At 45.8% G+C, this 23,017-nt stretch overlaps 1 protein-coding gene across 1 annotated transcript in view; it reads right to left on the bottom strand.

Annotated features, from left to right (window-relative positions):
• LOC107105579 (myomesin-3-like) overlaps positions 1–23,017 on the bottom strand; it is a gene marked incomplete at its 3' end in the record, with an annotated part of 70,685 nt that overhangs the window by 29,888 nt on the left and 17,780 nt on the right. Inside the window, exons 5-12 of the mRNA XM_015405575.1 lie at positions 19,207–19,364; positions 17,346–17,441; positions 12,016–12,104; positions 10,306–10,350; positions 7,949–8,089; positions 6,547–6,708; positions 5,094–5,235; positions 4,806–5,005 (exon numbers count right to left, since the gene is read on the bottom strand). Of these exons, the coding sequence (XP_015261061.1) occupies positions 4,806–5,005; positions 5,094–5,235; positions 6,547–6,708; positions 7,949–8,089; positions 10,306–10,350; positions 12,016–12,104; positions 17,346–17,441; positions 19,207–19,364 (1,033 nt within the window). The remainder of the gene's footprint in view (positions 1–4,805; positions 5,006–5,093; positions 5,236–6,546; positions 6,709–7,948; positions 8,090–10,305; positions 10,351–12,015; positions 12,105–17,345; positions 17,442–19,206; positions 19,365–23,017) is intronic.

A 23,017-nucleotide genomic window follows, 5' to 3' on the forward strand; every position in this document is an offset into this window, starting at 1 on the left:
GGCGGCTCCTGGCCAGAGGCACGAGCTTTGGGCGCGAGCCAAAGGGCACGTGCCAAAGGGCTCTTAGCCTGTGGGTCTTAGCCTGTGGGTCTTGCTTGGAGGCCTTGTAAGAACCTGAGTAGAGTGCTGTTACTCAGTTCTGGAGAGAGAACTGCTGGCAAGGTAGCCATTTGGTCAGTCGCAAAGTTTTCAGGGTAAATCACCACAACAAGAGTTTATGCCGGACTTTGAGGGAAGTTCCTGAGGCTGTAGAAGATACATTTGCTCCTAGGGAGATGGATAACGAAGGATCTATTCCAATGACATGTCAGGGTTACACCATGATCATTTTTCTGTCTTGCCAGGAAATGCATTATACATGCTGCAAGTGCAAGCTTATAAGAATGCTTGAGGAGAAGGTGGGAGAACTCGAGGCACAGAACTGTTCACTGAGGAACATCAGGGAGGGAGAAAGGTTTTTAGACGTGAAGAAAGAGGGGCTCCTGAGAGAACGGCAAGAGCTAGCAAATCCTAAGCAAGAGGAAGGAAGTAACAAGGAACAGGTGGGTGAGTGGAAGAATGTGACCTTGAGGAGTAAATCATCAGGAAACAGCCAGTGGAGCTGCAAAATCGCTACCAGCCGCTTCTGATGGTGGAAGATCAGAATAGTGCACTCCGAGATCAAAAGGATGTGACCAATGTTCCCTCTAAGCTGGGAATTCTTGTGAGCAAAATTTCTACTTTGCGAGCTACTAGCATTAAAGTTCTGAGCCAGCGATTTGTCTGCTGCATAAATTAGTTTGCTTTGGAGCCATCCTTCCTGAGCTAAGACAAAAATCTGTGAGCTGCAGGCTAAAAAACTGTGAGGTATCTCACACTAACTCAGCTTAGAGGGAACACTGGATGTGACTGACACACAAACACATAGGCAGAGAAGGAACCAAGCTATTCCACAGAGGAAGAGACAAGTAGTGGTGGTTGGTGACTCCCTACTGAGAGGGACAGAAGAAGTTGTGTGCCGACCAGACAAAGAATCTTGAGAGGTTTGTTGTCTTCCTGGAGCGAGTATCTGAGATGTGACTGAGAGAATTCCAAGACTGGTCAAAACCTCTGATCGGCATGCTGACAGATGGGGGGAACTTCAGAACTTGGGGGAACTTCAGAAATGGACTTGATCTTGAAGAGCAGTTGCTTGAAAAAAGCTCCAGCACAACATCCCTTCTGGGTGCTTAAACAGCCAATATGCAGTTCGGTTCATGATCATAATCCTAAGAATAAATGTCATCTAATGTTTTTGTGGAGTGCTGTTGCAAAAACATAAAAAAGGGTAAAAAGCAAATGAAAAATGACCAAGGAGCATCAATATGCAACTGCTATATTGACATGTCGTATAGTGTTGTATCATATAATATACTACTACATAAAACAGCTATAAAATTGTCATTTCTAGACATTACAAAACAATGCACCATTGTGGTTAATATACTGTGGTTAATGTAGTTACTATACTGTTGGGAAATAAAATCATTGTTTTGCAAAGTGCTGGCCATAAGATTTCACAAGGTGCTTTACAACAGAAAATATAAAGAAGTGTCTGCATATTATTGTGTATACAACAATACATTATAATTGCATACCCAAAAAGGGGTAGAGAGAAGTGCATAGGACACATTTCCCTGCCTGAAGATGTAGCACATAAAATAAGTGCCTGTTATACTGTGATATGTAGCACTGCAAATATTGGATGAATCCAAAGGTGCCTTTCCTCAAGCAAGAGGGGTTGAGTCACATTTTACACCCTGCTCTAGAAGATTGCTCAAGGAAGGTGGAACAAAATCCAAACAAGCAGAAGCACAAAGACCTGCTATAGAATCTATCTATTGATTTTAGTACAAGCATTTGAAGAACAGCATGAGCCACCATTTTCCTTCTGCTCACTGTTCTTTGGATGCAAGCCATTGAATCTGTTAGCTCATGACTTGTGGCAAAGGAGCCAAAAGCAGTGCAAGGATCGTGTGGACAGAAGTAAAGATCCTGTAGGCCAACTTATTGCATAGAATCAAGTTTGGCAGAATAAGAGTTAAAAAAAACCCCTCACCTGCAGCTGGCCCCTCTGAAGCTGCAGAGATCGGCAATTTGCCATCACCACCCACATTGGCACCAGGCTCAGAAACAGCTGACGAGGAGCAGCCACAGATGGAAAGCCCTCCCAACTTGCCTCCAAGGGTTGCTTGCTTACGAGACTGACTCTGGCAGGACTTCGCAATGAGACGACGTATAGCTCGTTTGCGGAGCAGGTGGTCTGTTAGTCCTGAGTTTTGACAGACGCTTGGCTGCTGGTGCCACTGTGCTAATCGGAAACAGCAGCAGAGGGCTATTTAGCTTCAGGCTCTAAGTTGGCTCCTTTGTGGAAGCAAACTGGTCAAACTCCGCGATGCCTTGCGTTTACTCTACCTCCAGGTTCCAGACCTCATTTCTGCTCCTCTCCTCTGGCTTCTGGCTCTGGCTTGAATGACCTCGCTCCTGGTTTGTAATTTGGACTTTCACTCTTAGTTCCTGCTACCCTCCTCCAGCTTCTGACTCTGGCTTGAACGACCTTGCTCCTGGTTTGTGATTTGGACTTTCGCTCTTAGTTCCTGCTCCACTCCTTTTGGCTCAAGACCCCGGACTGAACGTGGACTTCCCTCTGCCTCCACCCCAGACCTTGACACAATATTGCTGGTGGCCATTTCCTCAGATGTTAAGGTCCTGCACCAGCTGGACGAATGGTCTTTGAAGGTACTGGGGGAACGAGGGGACTACTCGCTTATGACAGGGCCAGCACACTCCCAATTCCTCCTGTAAAAGGCAAGTTAGGGGTCATCCAAAAAGGACAGGCTAGACTCCTCTACTGCAGCTGTTTGAGAGGGGTGAGGCAAGAGAGAAAGGACTCTGGGTGAGAGCTAAGCCCCCTCTTCTCCAGCAATGAAACTCCCTAAGGCCAACCCAGAAACTCTGGAGGATGTAGCAGCCCTGGACTCCGAAGCTGGACTCTGGCATTTCCAAAGTAAAGTAATTAATAAAAGCAAAAAAGATAAAGGAGTAAGCACTGAAAATGCATAATGCTTCATAATTGAAACAGCTCCAGACTTCAGCCCAGGCAGTTGGACTCTGACAAATTGGTGGCCCATATGGGGATTGCTAGCCCATCCTCATTCATGTATCCCAACCCCAGTTGACTGGATGCCAAGCAATTCCTGTATCACACCTGCAACCTTTCCGTTTTCCCTGAAGGAGGCAAAACCACACTTGTCAGGCATCCTTGAAATCATGGATGTGGCTCATTTGGGGCAATGGCTGATGGAGTTGCTTCATGAAGAGGTACTCCAGCAGCAGGAAATGCCAGGCATCGTGATTCAAGATTTGAGCTGGACTTGGAAATCCACTCAGCCCATGGCCTGCCCTGGAAGACTCTGGGGTAGGGTTGCAACTGCAATTGTTCCACCTAACTAAGCTGAAGCGATGGAAGTATTCCTGGAAATATTTGAAAAGATAGCAGAAACATCTAAAGGCCCAATGTACCTACTTCCCCAAATCCTGTCTGACAGATGAAGTCCAGGCAGCATTGATGGCTTTGCCAAAGGACCAGGTAGCCAATTACATCACCATGAAGAAACTTCCTAACCGTAAGAGTGGTTGAGCAGTGGAACAATCTGCCTTGGGAGGTGGTAGATGCTCCTTTGCTGGACATTTTTAAGCGGAGGCTGGATGACCATTTTTCGGGTATGTTGTAGGGCTATCTTTCGCCTACGCTCATGCAGAGTGCATGGGGTTGGACTAGATGACCTGCAAGATCCCTTCCAACTCTAACATTCCAATGATTCTATGATTCCAGCCCCAAAGGATTTCTTGGCTGGGTTCCACACCCTGCTAAACATACTCAATGAGTATTTGATAGTTACTGAGTGTAGGGGTGATTGTGGGACCCTGGGCAAAAGTCCATGATGGGGCCCCAGAATCTGCCCCCCCAAGGCCAAGCAAGGGGCGGTCCTCGCCCTGTACAAGGTGAGTGGGAGCCATTGCCAGAAGCTGACTGCCTGAGTTGCAGACAGAGTGGGTATAAGCTGAGCTGGCTGCCCATATCCTGGACAGAGTAAGCCTGAGTGGCTGTTGCCATGAATGGGTGGCTCAGGCCCCAAACAGGTTGTGTGTGTGTGGTGGTGGTGGCAGGAGCAGGGCTGAATTATCCATAAGGCTGACACCTAGGGGATGTAGGGACTAGGGGCCCATATAGATAGATAGATAGATAGAGATAGATATAGATATAGTTATACATATAGATAGAGATAGAGATATAGATAGAGATAGAGATAGAGATAGAGATAAAAATTTTGCTGAGGCACTGTAATTTTTCTTCATAGATAACCTATAAAAATTGTGAATAGATTTCTTCAGGGGACCCTCAAAATGGACATAGGGCTGTGTACTGTGGTCTAGTACCTACCGTACCCAGGTCAGGCTGCCAGCTGTAGTGGGGTGAAAGACTGAAGTGCTGGAGGGCCCCCAAAATACCTGAAAGCCTAGGGGCCCGACCATGGGTTAATACGGCTCTGGGCAGGAACCTGCTCTTTCTCTTCTTCCCTCCCCCGTGAGGGGGTGGGGCTGTGGGCAGTTGGGGCCCCCTCAAGCACAAGGCCTGGGGCGGCTGTCCCTGTTGCCCATTGGCTAAGACCATCCCTGATTGTTTCAAATACTGTGATTATTTGGTTCTACTGATGGTTTTTTATAGTCTCAGAAGCAACCTAGGATTTTTAGGATGGCTGAGTAATTTGAAAGAAATTATGTACTCATCAATCTTTTGCTCTCGTTGGGGTCTATCATAGTCACTGGGTCACTGCTCTTTGAGGGGTTACTGATGCCTGCATGGTTGACAGCCTTCACTCGAAACTGGTAAGTCTTTCCTTCAGTGAGGCCCACAACGGGGGACCGGCAAATTTTCACGGGCTTTTCATTGCATGGCACCCATTCGTCTGTGCCCATCTCACATCTGGAAAAAGAAAAAAATCAGCTCAGCTTTGACGCCACATGATCTGGAGAGACAAGGAATAAGGGCTCTGTGATTTCCAACTACAGACCTCTCAATATAATAGCCAAGGACTGGGCTTCCGCCATTATGACTGGGGGTGATCCAGGAAAGAATGAGACTGTTTCTGTTCACATTGTGGCACTGTACATTGAGGGGTGATCCAGGAGCTCTGGCTGTAGCCGCCGCAGCATCTAAAGCAACAAAGGAAATGCCATCTTTACTGTGTTTTGTCTAGACAAGGAGTGGTCAACGGGCAAGTCCGGCGGGCCCTCAGAGCAATTTTACTGGATGTCAAATCAAACGTTTAAACAAGGCACACGAAAAGGTTTTTGGACTTTGTATCAATGCGCCTGTGCTCTGAGAGAGTGTTGTTCTTGTTGCTGCACAGCACTGTGAAAAATCTGGGTATATTAGCTATATGATTTCTGCTATTTATTATTATTAGTTATATGATTTCTGCTATTTATTATTATTAGTTATATGATTTCTGCTATTTATTATTATTAGTTATATGATTTCTGCTATTTATTAACAGCGTCTGTTTTAGAACAGCAAAATACCATGTCTGGAGTCAGCTACAGGAGTAGCTACACAATGTGCCCCACATGTGTTGGGTCATGGGTGCGCAGCTAAATTCACAGCCAGACATACTTCATGGGAACTCACCTTAAAAAGTGCTCGTTTGCTTGATGCTGCAAGGGGGGGGAGTAGGAGTTTCTGGTTTCCCTCCTACCCTACTTTTGCCACTGAAAAGGGCAGGGGGGTCTTTGCCCTTTTTCTCTGGTTCCACATGCCCCGAGGGACTCATGGAACAAGAGAAAAGAAGTGAAAAGCCCCCCCCATATAATTTGTAGAAGAACAGAAGTATGTGAGTCTTCTTGATCACCTCAACCATTCTACAAGGTGGGGGGCCACAACAGAGAATACACATATATGGGTAGATTGAGGTGGGTTGTTGTTGATCTTGCCCACTTGTAGGGTGGCACCCACAGAAGTCTCTTTTCAGATAATTGAAGCTGTTATGGTGGACCATAAGGGGAGAGGAGGTCCTGCAGATATGAAGGTCCAAGGCCATGGAGGGCTCTGTATATGATAGCCTGTTCAATGTGGTGGAGGTACAATGCTTTGATGTTAGCCATCCATTGTTGGTCAGGGATAGGACAGGTTGAGGGTGTTTTAAGTAGGGTAATCTTGTTAGATATCAGAAGCCTAAGGAAATCCACAGTTGCTGCTCAGAGGTAGGCCATGGCTAACTCTACAGGGTCTAGTCACAAGGATGGGCACAGTAATAAGACCCCCCCCTTTTTCCGCTAACCCTACAGGGTCACCATAATTTGGCTGCAACTTGATGGCAAAAGGAGGGGGGTATGATTGCAACATGTGTAACCCACTTTGAACCTCTGGGATGAACAAACATCAAGTCAAATCAATCAATCAGTCAAGCGAGCAAAAATATAAACACTGCTACCACCAAACAGATAACTGAAACATCCAGTACTTACCCCGGACAAACACATAAGCTCTCTGCTCACTATATCCATCTTGCGTTGGGATGCGGACACTGTAAAATCCCTCATCTTCTTTGTAAGCACAAGATACTGTTAGAGAGGCATCCCGGTCTCCACCTTTTATTTGCTGGCGATCGTGATCTTTTAGCAACTCACCTGAAGTACAAAACGAAAGGTTATATGGGGTTTGTCTGGAGGGTAGCTTCTCTCTGGAGTTGAAATTTGAGCACCAGTTATGGATTTGACAGTTTGAACGCTGGAGCATTTTCAGTTTTTCCTTTCGCCATTCAGCTTTGAGGGATACTTCTAACCAGGGGTCTTGTTGTAGAAAAAGAGCTGCCGGAGCTCATTAGCATAACTCATTAGCATAACTTATTTGCATATGCCACGCCCCCTGACATCACCGGAAGTGACAGAAGGCCACACCCCCTGACATCACCGGAAGTGTGTCAGAAGGCCCGGCTACTTACCCTCCTGCTTCATCCTCATTCCCAAACGGAATGAGGATCGAAGCAGAGGGCGGGGTAAAGAAGGGGCGGGGCTTGACAGCTTTGCACTTTTTGTCCTTAATAGACTACATGAACATCCATCTGCTCAAAAGGAGAAGCCTTTGCCTTTTTAGCAAAATATCCAGTGGCTTTAAAACTGTGTGTGATTGGTAGTAAGCATGTTGTTCATTATGAGGAACTGCACAGGGACAGTCCAATAGGTGCCCCTGACACCAGCAGTACAAATGTCAGTTCACGGGTGCCAGTTATTATTATTAATAATAATAATTAAATTTCTGAATCGCCCAATCCCTGCTACCACAGGGCTCAGGGCAATGTACAACAATCGATAAAAACATGTATTAGGATTTTGGGAGCATCAAACCAATAATCAAAGCAGAACAGTCACTTTTCCTTGGATGGGATGTCAACCTTGTGTGTGTCTGTATACAATGCAGATGAGCGCTGGATTTTTCTCCATGAAAATCACCAGCTCCAAATATAGCATATCAGGGAGAAGGGTTCAGCCTAGCTATCCTAGCCAACAGGCTACTTTTCTAAAAGCAAGGAAGTTTTTGTTTCTGTTGGAAAGGAGTCAGGCCCACAGACACGGCCACCCTGCCACAATCTGCCACAGTACAGTCCAAGAAAAACTTTGCCACTTGATGCTGCTGATTATATAAATCGGTTTTTAGCAAGGATCTCCTAAGTTGTTCTGAAACCCTAGAAAACTAAATTGGCAGCAGCGATTATGCAACAGACAATAATAACCAGGTGTGTATCCTGGACAAGCAGAGGATGACCAAGGAGCATCTGTATCTCTGAAAAGGTACTCTCTGTCTAGAGCTTGTAAGGGCCAATGGCACTAAATAAGTGCTAGGGGCTTTTTTGTTGTTATAAATACAGACCATCTCTGAACCAAAGGATGTCTCGTTGATGCTCCTGCAAGTCAGAAGTGAAAGAACAGAAGAGAGTGAAGGGTTCCTTCTCTCTGGTGAAGACAGGCTTCAAGGTGCTGGCAAAGTCAGCATCTTGGCGCATGAGTGTCCCTGAGAAGCAAGATGAAGTTCGGTAAAGACACAGACATAACAGATTATTTATTATCAGTTTCCCCCCAGTAATAATAATACCAGTAGTAACACATGAATAAAACAGCTATTCAACAATAAATAAAGAACAAGTAATAATAATAACTATTGGAGTTTCATAGATAGGTACTGTCATGATCTGTGCAGGACTGGGAGCAAGGCCTAGTGCGGTCTGGTTCCAGGAGAGACCTGCATGGCAGTGGAAAGCAGACATAGCCTACAATCCCCACAATGCTTAGAGACAGTTGTAACCAATCAGTGTCCAGGGATTGTATGAAGAGACTGTGAAAAACTGTGTGTGCTGTAAAAACTGTGTTCTTTTTCTCTTCTGCGGTCTTGCCTCACACAGAGTAAAACTGAGGGGACTGGTCTGAGAGAAAGATCCCTCACTTGGGACAGAGTGAGTACAGGAAGGAGGCCTGGTATAAGAGGGCTGTGGGCCTTGAAGTAGTAACCAGTTAAGTGAACTAGGTAGTCACGCTGGATTTGTTTATTTTGCCTTTAAACACTGTTATGTATTTTAAAGCACCTTGTCTGGTTTTCCTTGCTCCAGTACTGTGTTAATAAACCATTTGTTTAACTGTTCTCTGCCTGGTCATCATGCCTATGTCCTCGGCTTAAAAGGGGGCATTTTGGATGGTATTAGGAGGGTACTCTGGGCCTTCTCAAGGGACCCGAAGTCCAGAGTGGTGGCAGCTGAAGGTGGCGACCCCACGGGGTCATGACAGGCACAAATAGATTAGTGAGCATTTATGTGGCAACATCATATAGAATTTGAGTTATCAATGAAATGGTTAAAATACATAAGATATTACTTTGATGGAATGGAGTCTCACAAGATACCCATTCAGTCGTATCTATGTCATTTTATTTATTTAAAAATGTATTCCCCCTTCCTTCTCCGTTCAAATCACTATACTTAATCAGAGCAATACAAATTTAATAAGAACAAAACCCTGACAAAACGGCCCATAAAATCTTTCATTACTAGTGCCCGGTGCCTACAAATAAGGCCTTAGAACACACAGTCTAAAACACCCTTCAAGAAAAGTACAGTCTTAGAGGCCTTACAAAAGCCTGCCACTGATAGTGCCTTCCCCACATCAATTCGGGCAAACTGTCCCATAATACTGGTGCCACCACCCAAAAGGCATGGGAGCTCTCCAAGGAGTTGCAAATCGGGCAGAGAGAGGCAGGGGCAGACTGGAATGTTAAAACAGTTGTGGAGGAAGCTTAGTCAAGTAATCTCTGTGGTGCCAGTAGAAATACTGCTTGGCTCAGACCCAGGCTGTGGCAACAGTGACAATCAATGCTGGATCACCCAAAGGGCACTGTCTGTTGACATACCCCAGATCCAAGCCAAGTGGTTCCTGTGGTATTTTCAGCACTGCAGAGGTCAGTGGGCTCAGCTGGCCCTGGCAGCCACTGGGTGAGCTACAACCATTGTTATCATCACTGTGGCCATGGTCTAAGCATCCTGCTCCTGGTCCAGCAGTGGTCCCCCTTGGTACAGACCTACCAAGAACTTTCCAGGGAAGAAAGGGCCAATCGACACCTAGACAAAAGGCCCACCAAGAGAGTGCTGAAAGCAGCTGAACTGCTGCAAGGGGTAATGTTGCCAACTTCCAGGTGGGGTCTGAAGTTCTCCTGGAGTTCAATCAATCAATCAACCTTTATTGGCATATTTTCTACTGGAGTTATGACTGATCTCCAGACTACAGATCTCCCTGGAGAAAATGGGCTGCTTTGAAGGGTTGACTCTATGGCATTGTACTCCACTGCGGTCCCTCTCCTCCACAAACCCCTCCCCAACCCAGACCTCACTCCCAAATCTCCAGGAATTTCCCAACCTGGGGTTAACAACCCTAGTGAGGTTTCATATGTGGAGCAGAGCATTCTCAGGATGTTCAAGTGTGGTGGAGGTGGCCATCCTATGTGGCTTGTCTCCAGCTTCTGGTAATCAGAAGTACCGGTATATTGTTTGGGATTTCTTTGGAAGTCTCTCTCTCTCTCTCTCAGGTGTAGAACAGACACAGTCCTGCTTCTCATTCACCCGTCCAGGCACACTCACAAAATTTTATAAAATAAACAGGCTAGCTTGGTAATATAAACTGAAGTGCCAGGCTTAACTAAATAAACAAATTACCTCACATATTCAATCACAAGTGTGTACTTACTTTTATATATCTCTGAGTCAAATCCTGATTTCTTCCCATAATATTCTATGAAACAGAATAAAGTGGTGAGTCAGATATATACAGAGTTGTATTTCAGTTCTGAGAGTCTTTATAATAATCTCAGGAGCCATATGACACACCATAGCTGGCCAGTGAATCCCAGGATATGATGAAACTGATGCAAAATCAGCATAACTTTCACTTTGCAAAAAGGACATCAGCTAATGTTTAAAGGCTTAAAATTAATGTTGATATATAACAGTGTCTGAGGATGCACTCTGCTTTTATTGTGGGGGGAAAATCATAGGGATGAGTTACAGATGTGCTCATCACTTAGGTGTTTTCCACACAGAGACAGGCTTGTGTGGTTTCCACATTGCTGTTGCAGTTGCAGATTCAGTGCAGCACCAATGGAGATTCCACATGGTAGGTTTCCCCATATTTTACCTGCCTCAGTCCCCTGCAGTGACCTTACCCCCATAACAGCAGGGGCTTTTCAGGGGTTTTCTTAAAATCAGGAATTGACATATCATTATAACATAATGTTATAACAATGTATCTATCAGGTTCTCTGTTTGGTGTAGTGGTTAAGTGTGCTTAAGTGGTTAAGCCAGTTTGGTGTAGTGGTTAAGTGTGCAGACTCTAATCTGGGAGAACCGGGTTTGATTCCCCATTCCTCCACTTGCACCTGGCTGGATGACCTTGGGCAAGCCATAGTTCTGATAAGAGCTGTTCTTGAAAAAGAGCAGTTTCTGTCAGAGCTCTCTCAGCTCCACCTACCTCACAGGGTGTCTGTTGTGGGGAGGGGAAGGGAAAGGAGTTTGTAAGCCGCTCTGAGACACCTTTGGGTAGTGAAGGGCGGGGTATAAATCCAATCTCTTCTCTTCTTCTCTTCTCTGAATTCTCAGCTTTCATTAAAAAGTAAGTCTCTAGCCCTTTTCCTCATGGAGATATAAAGGGAAAGGCATGTGGGAATTGAGGACATAAATTGTGGCCGTTACACAGAACACAAGGTAGGGACCCCAGATCCAACCTGCATACTATGTAATGTGGAAATTGGACCTACTAGAAAGTTAACCATGATCAGCAAAATACAAAAAAAAGGTTCTTTGATGACACTGTTGTCCTTCCCTGCTGTACAAAATGGAGTCTGTCTCAACCCATAATCAGATAAGGAAATGGCTCAGGAGAGAGTAGCTGAGCAAGCAGAGAGGACATCCTTGGGCATGACTTCAGATGTTTCATAAAGTGTGGAACAAGGTACTTTGAATAAACCTTTGTTGGTCTTAGAGGTGCCGCTGGACTCAAACTTTGTTATACTGCTTCAGACCCACATGGCTATCCACCTGGATCTATCATAAACTGTGGTCAGACTTTTAACCTCTATCAGGCCCTGCTTTTTATTCAACAACAAAATGCAATTGAAAACCTCAAGGGATTACAGGGATTCACAGAGGAATGCTGGTGGCAGAACTAACACGGAAATGGTAAACAAGTTGATCATGACTTTTTTGTTGGTTCAGATTACTAATTTCTTTTGTTACTGTGAGGCTTCACATCAGGTGAATGTCATTTGGCCCTCAGGGACACCCTTTGTATTTAGTTATGGGGAATTTCTTTATGTTTCCCACATGAACATTCTGCAGTAAGGAAGTTATAATGAAACATAGCATTGCAGGAAGAAAAGGAAGGTGAATCCCCCAGACTTACTCCTGACGAGTACTGTCGCAAAGGAGTAGGCCTCACCATATGGATTTTTCACAACCACGCTGTATTCAGCAGAATCGTCCAAGGAGCATCTGGGGAAAGAACAACAGTTGCAAACCCTTGACATTAAGCTGGCCCCAAGAGACCCCTTTTTGCCTCTGTAGACTGAATCAAGCCCTTCCTTGTGGCTAAGACGCTGAACTGCAGGCTGTGGAAGGTCGGTAGTTCAGCAGTTCGAGACCCAAGTGTGCCGCATGACGGAGTGAGCTCCCATCTCTAGTTCCAGCTCCTGCCAACCTAGCAGTTCGAAAGCAAGAAATTGCAAGTAGATAAATAGGTACCACTTCGGTGGGAAGGTAACAGCGTTCCATGCACCTTGGTGTTTAGTCATGCCGGCCACATGACCACAGAAACATCTTAGGACAGCGCTGGCTCTTCGGCTTTGAAACGGAGATGAGCACCGCAACCCTAGAGTCGGATTCGACTGGCTTTCGAGCAAGGGAACCTTTACCTTTACCTAGACTGAATCAAGCCCTTCCTTGTGGCTAAAAATTAAATGGTATTTCAAGTTAATGCATGACTTGCAGCCTTTCTTGCCCTCTTGGCTGTGTACATCTCTCTGGCTAATTCTGTCTCACACAGTGGGGTGGGGGGAGGACTAATCACAAAACCTTGGACAGCTCCACAAAATGTTGGGAGGTTCCAAGCCAAGAGTCTTCCTAGTGATGGAGGCAGCTCTTTGCCAAACGGGTGCTCCTTGCAGGTGCCTCCTGGGATCTTCTGAAGGAACATCCTACTTCAATGACGAGTAAAGGCCAGAACTAGCTCTCTGCTAAGGGGGAGAAGCAAGGGGGCACCAAAGACCACACTGGTGGAGGCCCCCTTGGACATCACTGTGCTACAAATTGCCATCCAGATTTATTGGCCCATCATTCCCAAACCAGGAGTTTACTTAGAAAAACATATTAGGAGAAAGAGGATCTGAAGATATAATAACCACCTGTTCCTTAGTGGTATGCAAATGGACTCTGGCTGTGGTTATTCATGGATCAGGTAAGGCGTTCCACAAAAGGTGCTTTTGTTGTTGTTCCGTCGCACAGTCGAGTCTGACTCTTCATGACCCCATGGATCACATCACACCAGGACCTCCTGTCTTCCACCATCTTCTGGAGTTTGCTCAATTTTATGTTCCTTGCATTGATAACAAATCATCTCATCCTTTGCCGTCCCCTTCTTATTTTACCTTCAATCTTTTCTTCTCCAGTGAGTGCTCCCTGGTCATTTGGTGGCCAAAGTATTTGAGCTTCAGCTTCAGTATCTGGCCTTCCAGGGAACAGCCAGGGTTGATATCTTTTAGGATGGACTGATTTGATCTCCTTGCAGTCCAAGGGACTCTCAAGAGTCTTCTCCAGCACCATAATTCAAAAGCATTTATTCTTCAGCGCTCGGCCTTCCTTATGGTCCAACTCTTGCAGCCATATATTACTACTGGGAATACCATCGCTTTGACCATATGGTCTTTTGTTGGCAGGGTGATGGCTCGACTTTTTATTATGCTGTCTAGGTTTGCCATCACTTTCCTCCCAAGGAGCAGGCATCTTTTAATTTCATGGCTGCAGTTACCATCTGCACTGATCTTGGATCACAGGAACGTGAATTCTGTCACTGCTTCCATGACTTCCCCTTCTATTTGCCAAGGAGTGATGGGGCCAGATGCCATGATTGTAGTTTTTTGGATGTTGAGTTTCAAGCCAACTTTTGGACTCTTCTCTTTCATCCTTAACAAGAGGCTCTTTAGGTCCTCTTCACTTTCTGCCATTAGAGTGGTATCGTCTGCATATCTGAAGTTGTTGATGTTGTTCCCAGCAGTCTTAATTCCGGCTTGTGTTTCATCCAGGCCGGCATTTCACATTATGTACTCTGCACAGAGGTCGATTTGGGGGGGATCGCGGGGGATCACAGTTCCCCCGGGTGAGGTGCGGGGGGCAGGGCACACGACGAAGCCCCGCCCCCTGCTTCCGGCCGCCCCACTTCTGGCCCTCATTCAGTCAGGAGGAGGCAGGAGAAGAGGGAGGGTAAGTTGCTTCCTCCCCGCCTCTCCCCACCCCTGCCTGCCTGGGGCCAGGGAGGGCCTTGGCGGGGCTTCCTTGCACTCCCGCCGGCCTTGCAGGTCCACCGCCGGGCCCCTGATGTCAGAGGGTGTGGCATATGCTAATGAGTTATGCTAATGAGTTCCCCTAGATCTTTTTCCATGTAACGACCCCTGACTCTGCATATAAATTAAATAAGATGGGTGACAATATACATCCTTGTCGTACTCCTTTTCCTATGCTAAACCAATCAGTTGTTCCATATCCGGTTCTGACTGTCACTTCTTGACCCTTATACAGGTTTCTCAGGAGACATGTGAGGTGGTCTGGTACTCCCATCTCTTTAAGGATTTGCCATAGTCTGTTGTGATCCACACAATCAAAGACTTTAGCATAGTCAGTGAAGCAGAAGTAGATGTTTTTCTGGTACTCCCTTGCTTTCTCCATAATCCAGCGAATGTTGGCAATTTGATCTCTAGTTCCTGTACCCCTTCGAAACCCAGCTTATACTTCTGGCAGTTCTCTATCCACATACTGCTGAAGCCTAACTTGTAGGATCCTGAGCATGACCTTGCTAGCGCGTGAAATGAGTGCAATTGTGCGAAAGTTTGAACATTCCTTGGCATTTCCCTTCTTTGGGATTGGAATGTAAACTGACCTTTTCCAATCCTGTGGCCACTGTTGCATTTTACAAATTTGCTGGCATATTGAGTGCAGCACTTTAACAGCATCATCTTTTAAGACTTTGAATAGCTCAGCTGGGATACCATCACCTCTGCTAGCTTTGTTGTTAGTAATGCTTTCTAAGGCCCATTTGACTTCGCACTCCAGGATGTCTGGCTCAAGTGCTAGATTCCTTTAATATAAACAGTCCAAAGGAATTAACAGGAGTCCACAATGGGGGAGTCCATGAATAAAGGTCCCCCCTTTCTGCATTGCTCATTCTATATATCCTACCTGCCACCTTTACTTGTCCCACAATCATGAGATATACTAGAACAGAAAGTCACAGCTCAAAACATCAAGCCTATAGGACAACAGAAGCTGTAACCAAGCGCTACACACAAAAGCTTGAAATTGGTATAACAGTATATTCTTACAACAAGATAACTAGAACGTGTATAAAGTGCAAAAACGGGGTCCATATGCAATCAAAATAGTTATTGACCAAATTCTCTGGACTGTCTATTCGTTTCGTAAGGACTTCATCCAAACGGGACCATGTTAACCTTATAATATTACAAAAATATATATAAGAAAGATGTGCAATGTACCGTGTTTCCCCGAAAATAAGACACTGTCTTATATTTATTTTTTCTCAAGAAGACACACTAGGGCTTATACCACAAATGCATAGAAATCCTGCTAGGGTTTATTTTTGGGGTAGGTCTTATTTTCGGGGAAACAGGGTACCTACAATATAATTACAAATACAGTAACCTTATACAGACTTAATACGTGCCATCCCAGAGGATTAAATCTTTCTTTAGACTCGTCTTGTTTTTCTTAAGCATTTTTAACATACATAGTGTTTGATATTTTTTAAAAAATTCTTTTTTATTTTTTTATTAGTACGGTCATTGACCATTACATAAAAGAACTGGAAAAAAATCAGCCAGTAAAACATTAAAATGCATACAAACATTAAAATGTTAGGAGTAAGGATAAAATATTGTTAGATAATTAAAATCTCTATTTAAGTACAATATTCACTATCTAACTGCTAATAGCTTGTCTCCGGATTTTGATTGCCTGCATGGCAAATTTTGCCATGTTTAAAGTAGTTTCCTGCTCTTTGTCAGCCAGATATTCAGAAATGTTGTATTTGATGAGTAGTTGTGTGTTTGTTGATATGTCTTTAACTACTGTCAGCCTTCAGGCGTCAACTAAATATAAGAGTAGGAAGTGGAGACACAGGCTAAGGTTTTGAGCATCTCTATCCAGATTGCCCATTGAGAATACACTATGTATTAACAGGATAAGTAAGGGTGAGTGTTTTACAAATGTATAAAAATACCATAAAGATATGAAATGTAATTTTTTAGATTGTATTCGCTTTTTGTAATAATTATATTTATTTATTTGTTGTAGAAATTGTTTGTGAGATAACAAGAACATTGTTAATTCATTCAATGACGAATAAGAAACAAGTGACACAATATTGTATGTATTACAATTTTTTATTGTATTTGTAATTATATTGTAGGTACATTGCACATCTTTCTTATATATATTTTTGTAATATTATAAGGTTAACATGGTCCCGTTCGGATGAAGTCCTTACGAAACGAATAGATAGTCCAGAGAACTTCGTCAACAACTATTTTGATTGCATATGGACCCCCTTTTTGCACTTTATACACGTTCTAGTTATCTTGTAGTAAGAATATACTGTTATACCAATTTCAAGCTTTTGTGTATAGCGCTTGATTACAGCTTTCTGTTGTCCTATAGCCTCCACAATCATGACAGACAGGTAGGCTGTGGCTGAAGGCCATACTAGATGTGCTTGTTGTGGGTTCCCCGCAGGAACATAGCTGCTGCAGGGAATGGGTTTTAAAAAGCAAAAGAAGACCCAAATGGGCTCAGAATGCCACTGTGGCATTCCCACACCATTTCCCCACACTGCAACAGGCTTGGGGAGGAGTTAATTCCCTGTTTTTGCTGTTCCACAGGCATAGGATACTCCATGTGGAGCAAGAAAAACGAGGAAATTACTCCCCTCCCAGAGCTGATTCCACATGGGAAAATGGTTGAGGGGAGGCAGGATCCTGTTGTCTCCTGAAGCGGCATTCCAAGCCCCAAAGGCTCTACTTTATTTTTTAATAGCCATTCCCTTCAGCTGCTCTGTAGCTGTGGGAAATCCAGACCCAACTCTTTAAAAACCCGACCGTCTGGTTTTGTATGCAGAAGGTTCAATCCCTGATTCCCCAGCAGCTCTTGTTAAAAAGGATCAGGAAAGACTTCTACCTTGGACCCTGCAACCTGCTGTCAGGTAGACAAGACAGACTTTGGTAGACCAATGGGCTGACCCGGTAATGGGAAGCTTTGTGTATTTTCGTGTGTGTGTGTGTGTGTGTGTGTTCATGAAGTCCTTTCAGAATGGTTCCACACATCAACAAAGAGACGCTAGTTGAGGTGCTTTCTTGGTGCCCCAGATGCTGAAAGTGTGCAGCTCTCCAATTTCTTTTGAAAAAGAGGTTACAATTGTTGATTCCCCCAGCTGTTTATCAAAGCCATTACCTGCTGATGTCCAGTGTGAGCATTCCAAACTCACTCTTCATTCTGTATTTCCCTGCAGGAGCTAGACGGGGGTCAATACGAACTCCATTTTTATACCTTGAAAGGGGCACATTGAAAGACAGACATGAACAGAGCATCTTCCTGAACTGTTCCATTATTGTATAGCCCCAATACCTTTATAGGTAAACATTTTAAACTTTAAATTTTGGTTTCTATTTATTTTAATCAAAAAATGCATTTATTCGGGTAAAAGGGCTAAAAGAATGACTCAGTTCATAAGCAATATAGCCAGAGGTCATTTCGGGGGGAATCGTGGGGGATCGTAGTTCCCCCGAGTGAAATACGGGGGGGGGGCAGGGCACATGATGAAGCCCCGCCCCCTGCTTCCGGCTGCCTCGCTTCCGGCCCTCATTCAGCCAGGAGGAGGCAGGAGAAGAGGGAGGATAAGTTGCTTCCTCCCTGCCTCTCCCCACCCCTGCCTGCCTGGGGCCAGGGAGGGCCTTGGCGGGGCTTCCTCGCAAAAAAGTGGCCTTATGACACACTTCCGGTGATGTCAGGGGGTGTGGCCTTATGACACACTTCTGGTGGTGTCAGGGGGTGTGGCATATGCTAATGAGTTATGCTAATGAGTTCCCCTAGCTCTTTTTCTACGAAACGACCCCTGAGTATAGCGATGAAAGACTCTGGATTTTTAAAGAAAAAGCTTGGAGGATCTCCTATCTTGGGTTTTTAGTTAGTAGTGGGTTCTTTGCTTTCTCCCGTACATGTAGTTCCCCTTCCCTCTTTTTCTGTTAGTTATTTGTAGTGTATTAAAAAAACCAATAAAAAATTCCCCTCTGGGGGAAACAAACAAACAAACAAAAGATGCATTTATTCATTTATTTGCAAACTCATTCCCCCCCGCCCTTGCCCCATAAATGGAGAGTTCTGCACACTCCTAAGACCCAAAGAACTTCTAGAATACATCTGATTGAAATTCCTCATGAATTTTGTAAAGAATTGATTGGCCCTGAACATGGATCTCTGGACTGGGTTGGTTATATTTGCTTCCTCCTCCATGGAACACTTTAAGAGAAGATGGCTTTTTCAAAAAAGCCAGACAAATCACACATTTCACTGGATTTAGGTCATACATTTTAGAAGACACCCCCCACCACCACCTGTGAACGATTGATTATTCCGGCAAAGATAAATAGTTGCCTTCAGGGCTTTCTTTTGTAGAAAAAGCCCAGCAGGAACTCATTAGCATAATAGGCCATACCCAACAGCAGGAACTCATTAGCATATTAGGCCACAACCTGACAGCACAGCTCATTTGCATGTTAGGCTGCACCCCCATGTTACCAGAAGTGTGGTCATCCAGCCACACCCACCTATTGCTTCTTATTCTCTTTACCTTGTTTGTTGTCAAAACCCAGGGCTTTTTGCATGTTAGGCCACATACCCCTTAATTGTAGCCAATCCTAATGAGTTTCTGCTGTTGAGTGTGGCCTATTATGCTAATAAGTTCCTGCTGGGCGTGGCCAACTTGGGAGCCAGCCGGAACTCCGTTCCTGTGCGTTCCTGCCCAAAAATAGCCGTGGTTGCCTTCAGTTTCAAATATTGACTACAGTAGTGAGTGTTATATGGTTGAATGCCCAACCTAAAAGGAGCAAACCTGCACATAGGAACGACACTAGCCAGAAGCCTGCTCCTTTTCTATGTTCATGGACTATTTATCAGCCTCAGTATTCAAACATGCCACCTTCCCACTTGCAGCCTGAACTATTACCATCTCTTCTTAATTCTGTTCAACTGGCCTCTTGAGGCCAGCTATGCAGAGGTCCCAGAACTGGGAAGGCTTTCCTTGCTGCCCACTTACCAGGTCACTTCTGGAAGAGGAGAGGCCAGAACTGTACACTCCAGTTTGACGCTCATTCGTTCCCAGACAGCATGAGCTCGAAGAGGGATCCAGAACATGGGCGCTCTGCAGGACAGCAGCTCCATGACCTCTTTCTCACGCTGTGCCTTCGCTTCCGCCTAGGACAAGGATCACGGACAGTTTTAAAACTTTTTATCTATCTGTTCTATAAATACATCTGCTGGACTGGAATAAACAGGTCTAACACCCTTCTGTTTCGTGCTGCAGAATAAGCTGGCTACATTTTTTGGCATCTGAAGCCAAGAGTGGCTCAGAGGCCTTTGAAGAGAACTCATGGAGCAGCTTGCCTCAGGTACTTAAAGTAACCCATGGGCCCCTGTTAGGGTTCCCAAGTACTTACCGCGATCCGGCGGGGGAAACATGCTCTCCGGCCGGACCATTCCTCCTTGTAACACAGCATGCCGTCGCCAGGAAGTGACGCTGGTGACGCTCTGGCAATGGGGCTGAAAACTCAATGGTACCATCGCGTTTCGAGCCCCATTGCCAGAGCGTCACCCAGCATCACTTCCTGGCGACGGCATGGTGCGACACATCTGTTGTCCCTGCGGGAATGATCCTGCGAAGACATCTGTGTCCCCCGCCGAATCACGGTAAGTACTTGGGAAGCCTGGGCCCTGTTGATTGCATGATGACATTTGTTTTTGATTTTCCCTATGCATGGAGTATGGGATTTATTTCAGGGATTACAAAGGGGGACCTAACATTTTAACAGGATTGTTTTGCTTGCTGTATAGCAGTTTTCATTTATGGTATTGTACATGTTGTTGGCACAGTGTAGATATGCAGTAAAGCGGAGCACAAGCTGTTTAACGAATAAAGTCAGTTTATTAAGAAGGGAATGTCAGACTCTGTACTTCGTTTGCCATGTTGATTTCTGTTCTCTGTGATTCTTTCGCTTAGAGCTGGAAGAGGGGGAGTGAATGGGGGAAAGTATGTGTGGGAACGAGCTTTGCTAGACACCTGTAACAGATTCCAAGTGGCCTCCCAAGGAGGGAAGACAAGTGACCAATGCTCCCTCTAAGTTGTTGAGTTCTGTGAGCAAAAATTCTACTTTGTGAGCTACTGGCATTAAAGTAGTGAGCAAGCGATTGGGATACTGCATCAATTAGTTTGCTCTGGAGCCGTCCTTCCTGAGCCAAGACAAAAATGTGTGAGCCGGAGGCTAAAAAACCGTGAACTGACTCACACTAACTCAGCTTAGAGGGAATATTGCAAGTGAAGCCTTTGCTGCCAGGAATGCTGTCATAGGTACATTTTGTAGTTCGCAGGTGGGGGGGGGGAGGTAAACTGTGCTTTGGCTTGGGATGAATGACCAGTGTGACTGGATCTTGGCATGGGGGGGTAGTTTGAAGTGGGTATAATAGTGGGCTTGGTGCTAATGCTCACCAGTTCTTACACCTGTATCGACTGCATATCTCAATAAACAAATCTTACACTTGAAGAGAGTTGTTGGGAGTGAGTACGCACAGGGGTCTGACAGGGAACAAACTTTGTAAGAAAGAGGAGAGAAAAAGAGAAGTCTAACTGTCTAACTAGCTAGGAGGAGGTCAGTAACTCAACAGGAGCGGGAAAAATCCTAATTGAGCAAATCAGAAGACAGGAAGGAGACTATTTGAAAATAGTAGGAAGTCCCTAATCTCACTATGACAACTATTTGTCTCCTCTGCTGCCCCCTGCAGGATGTTCTTGTCATCCTCTTTATGTATGCACAATATACGTTACATATTCCAGCATGTTACTAACTTTCTGCAACAGAAACTGATGGGTATTTGCTGTTTGTTTTTAGAATTGCAGCCTATGTTCATCAATGAGTCAAATAGAATATTCGTTGTACTTAAGAGCTGGATGCCTTCATTGATACACAGCGGAGGGGCTGTGGCTCAGTGGCAGAACATCTAGTTAATTAAAAGGATCAGGTCATAGGTGATGATAAAGATCTCTGCCTGAGATCCAGGCAGAGTAGACAACACTGACCTTGATAGACCAAAGCTCTGACTCAGTAGAAGGTAAATACAAGGTATGCAAATGAAGTAACATTTCTGTATTTCTGACATCAGCTTGGACCCCACAGATGAAGAGATATCCTGTCAGGAAATGTGACTTTCTTGCCCAGGAATTGTGGGGTAGAGGAAGTTAAAGGTCTGGAGTGGGAGTGGGAATCAGTGACACCCCCTCTCCATAGAAATCCTCTGCTGGATCCAGCCTAGAATGATCCATGCCCTTCCTGGCTCATTAAAGCGGGCTACGAGGGTTTTTGAGATGCCTTAATTGAGATTATCAACGTCCCTTGTTGAGGGGCTGTTCCCGGGGGCACTCAAGGAAGCGATGGTCCACCCTCTCTTGAAAAAACCAACCCTGGATCTGGCTGAATTGGCCAACTATCGGCTGGTTTCCAATTTGCCCTATCTGGGCAAATTAATAGAGAGGGTGGTGGCGATACAGCTACAGGGCTTTCTGGATGACGCTTCTATCCTTGATCCATTCCAGTCCAGTTTCCGCCCGGGATACGGGACGGAGACAGTGCTGGTTGCCTTTACTGACAACCCCCAGAGACATCTGGATTGGGGCGGTTCGGCAGCACTGTTCTTGTTAGATCGGTCGGCTGCATTCGATACAGTCGACCATCAGTTGCTGACCCACCGCCTCACCAATGTGGGGATACAGGGGCTTGCCTTGCAATGGCTTGCCTCTTTTCTCCAGGGTCGGGGACAAAGGGTGGTGCTGGGGGAACAGCAGTCCAGGAGACACCCGCTTGAGTGTGGTGTGGCTCAGGGGGCGGTGCTTTCCCCGATGTTGTTCAATATCTACATGCACCCCCTTACCCAGATTGCCCGGAGGTATGGGCTGGGGTGTCACCAGTACGCTGATGACACCCAGCTCTATCTGATGTTGGGTGGCCAGTCAGACTCCAGTCCAGAAGATCTGGACCAGGCATTGCAAGCCGTGGCTGGTTGGCTTAGACTGAGCTGGCTGAAACTAAACCTGGCGAAGATGGAGGTCCTGTGCCTGAGTCAGGGTGGGTTGAGGATTAGGGATACAAAGTCCCCCCGGGGGGCGGGGAAACCCCCACCCCAGAGGCCTGTTCCCCGGCACCGCCGGATTGGGCCCCGGGGGAACCCCTCCCCGACGTGCGCGTCACCCAGAAGTGACGCGGGCACGCTGGGCACGCTGGGGGCGGGGCCATGGCCATACAAGGGAAAACTCTATGGTTTTCCCTTGTATGGTCGTGTCCCCGCCCCCAGTGTGCCCGGCGTCATAACGTCACTTCCTGGTAACGTGTGTGCGGCGCGCGCGTGCTTTGCGCATGCTCAGGGATCCACCCAGGAGTCCCCCGCCACCAAGGTAAGTTCCACTTGGCAACTCTATTGGGGATGGGCATCCCACTCCCGACCTTTGACAGGGCGCCATTGGTGCCAGCACCAGTGGTTAGGAGTCTGGGAGTGCTCCTGGATCCCTCCTTAATAATGGAGGCCCAGGTGGCAGCCACTGCTAAGTTGGCCTTCTATCGTCTTTGGCTGATTTGGCAGTTGGCTCCCTTCCTCGATCACAATGACCTGGCTACAGTGATCCATGAGACGGTCACGTCAAGATTAGACTACTGTAATGCTCTCTATATGGGGCTGCCCTTGTCGCAAATCCGGAAGCTTCAGCTAGTGCAGAATGCCACGGCTAGGCTCTTGATGGGCTTCCCTAGATGGGAGCACATCTGGCCGGTGCTGAAGGCACTGCACTGGCTGCCAATAGCATACCG

The sequence above is a fragment of the Gekko japonicus genome, unplaced genomic scaffold (assembly GCF_001447785.1).
Source record: "Gekko japonicus isolate JY-2015 unplaced genomic scaffold, Gekko_japonicus_V1.1 scaffold2863, whole genome shotgun sequence".
NCBI lineage: Eukaryota > Metazoa > Chordata > Lepidosauria > Squamata > Gekkonidae > Gekko > Gekko japonicus.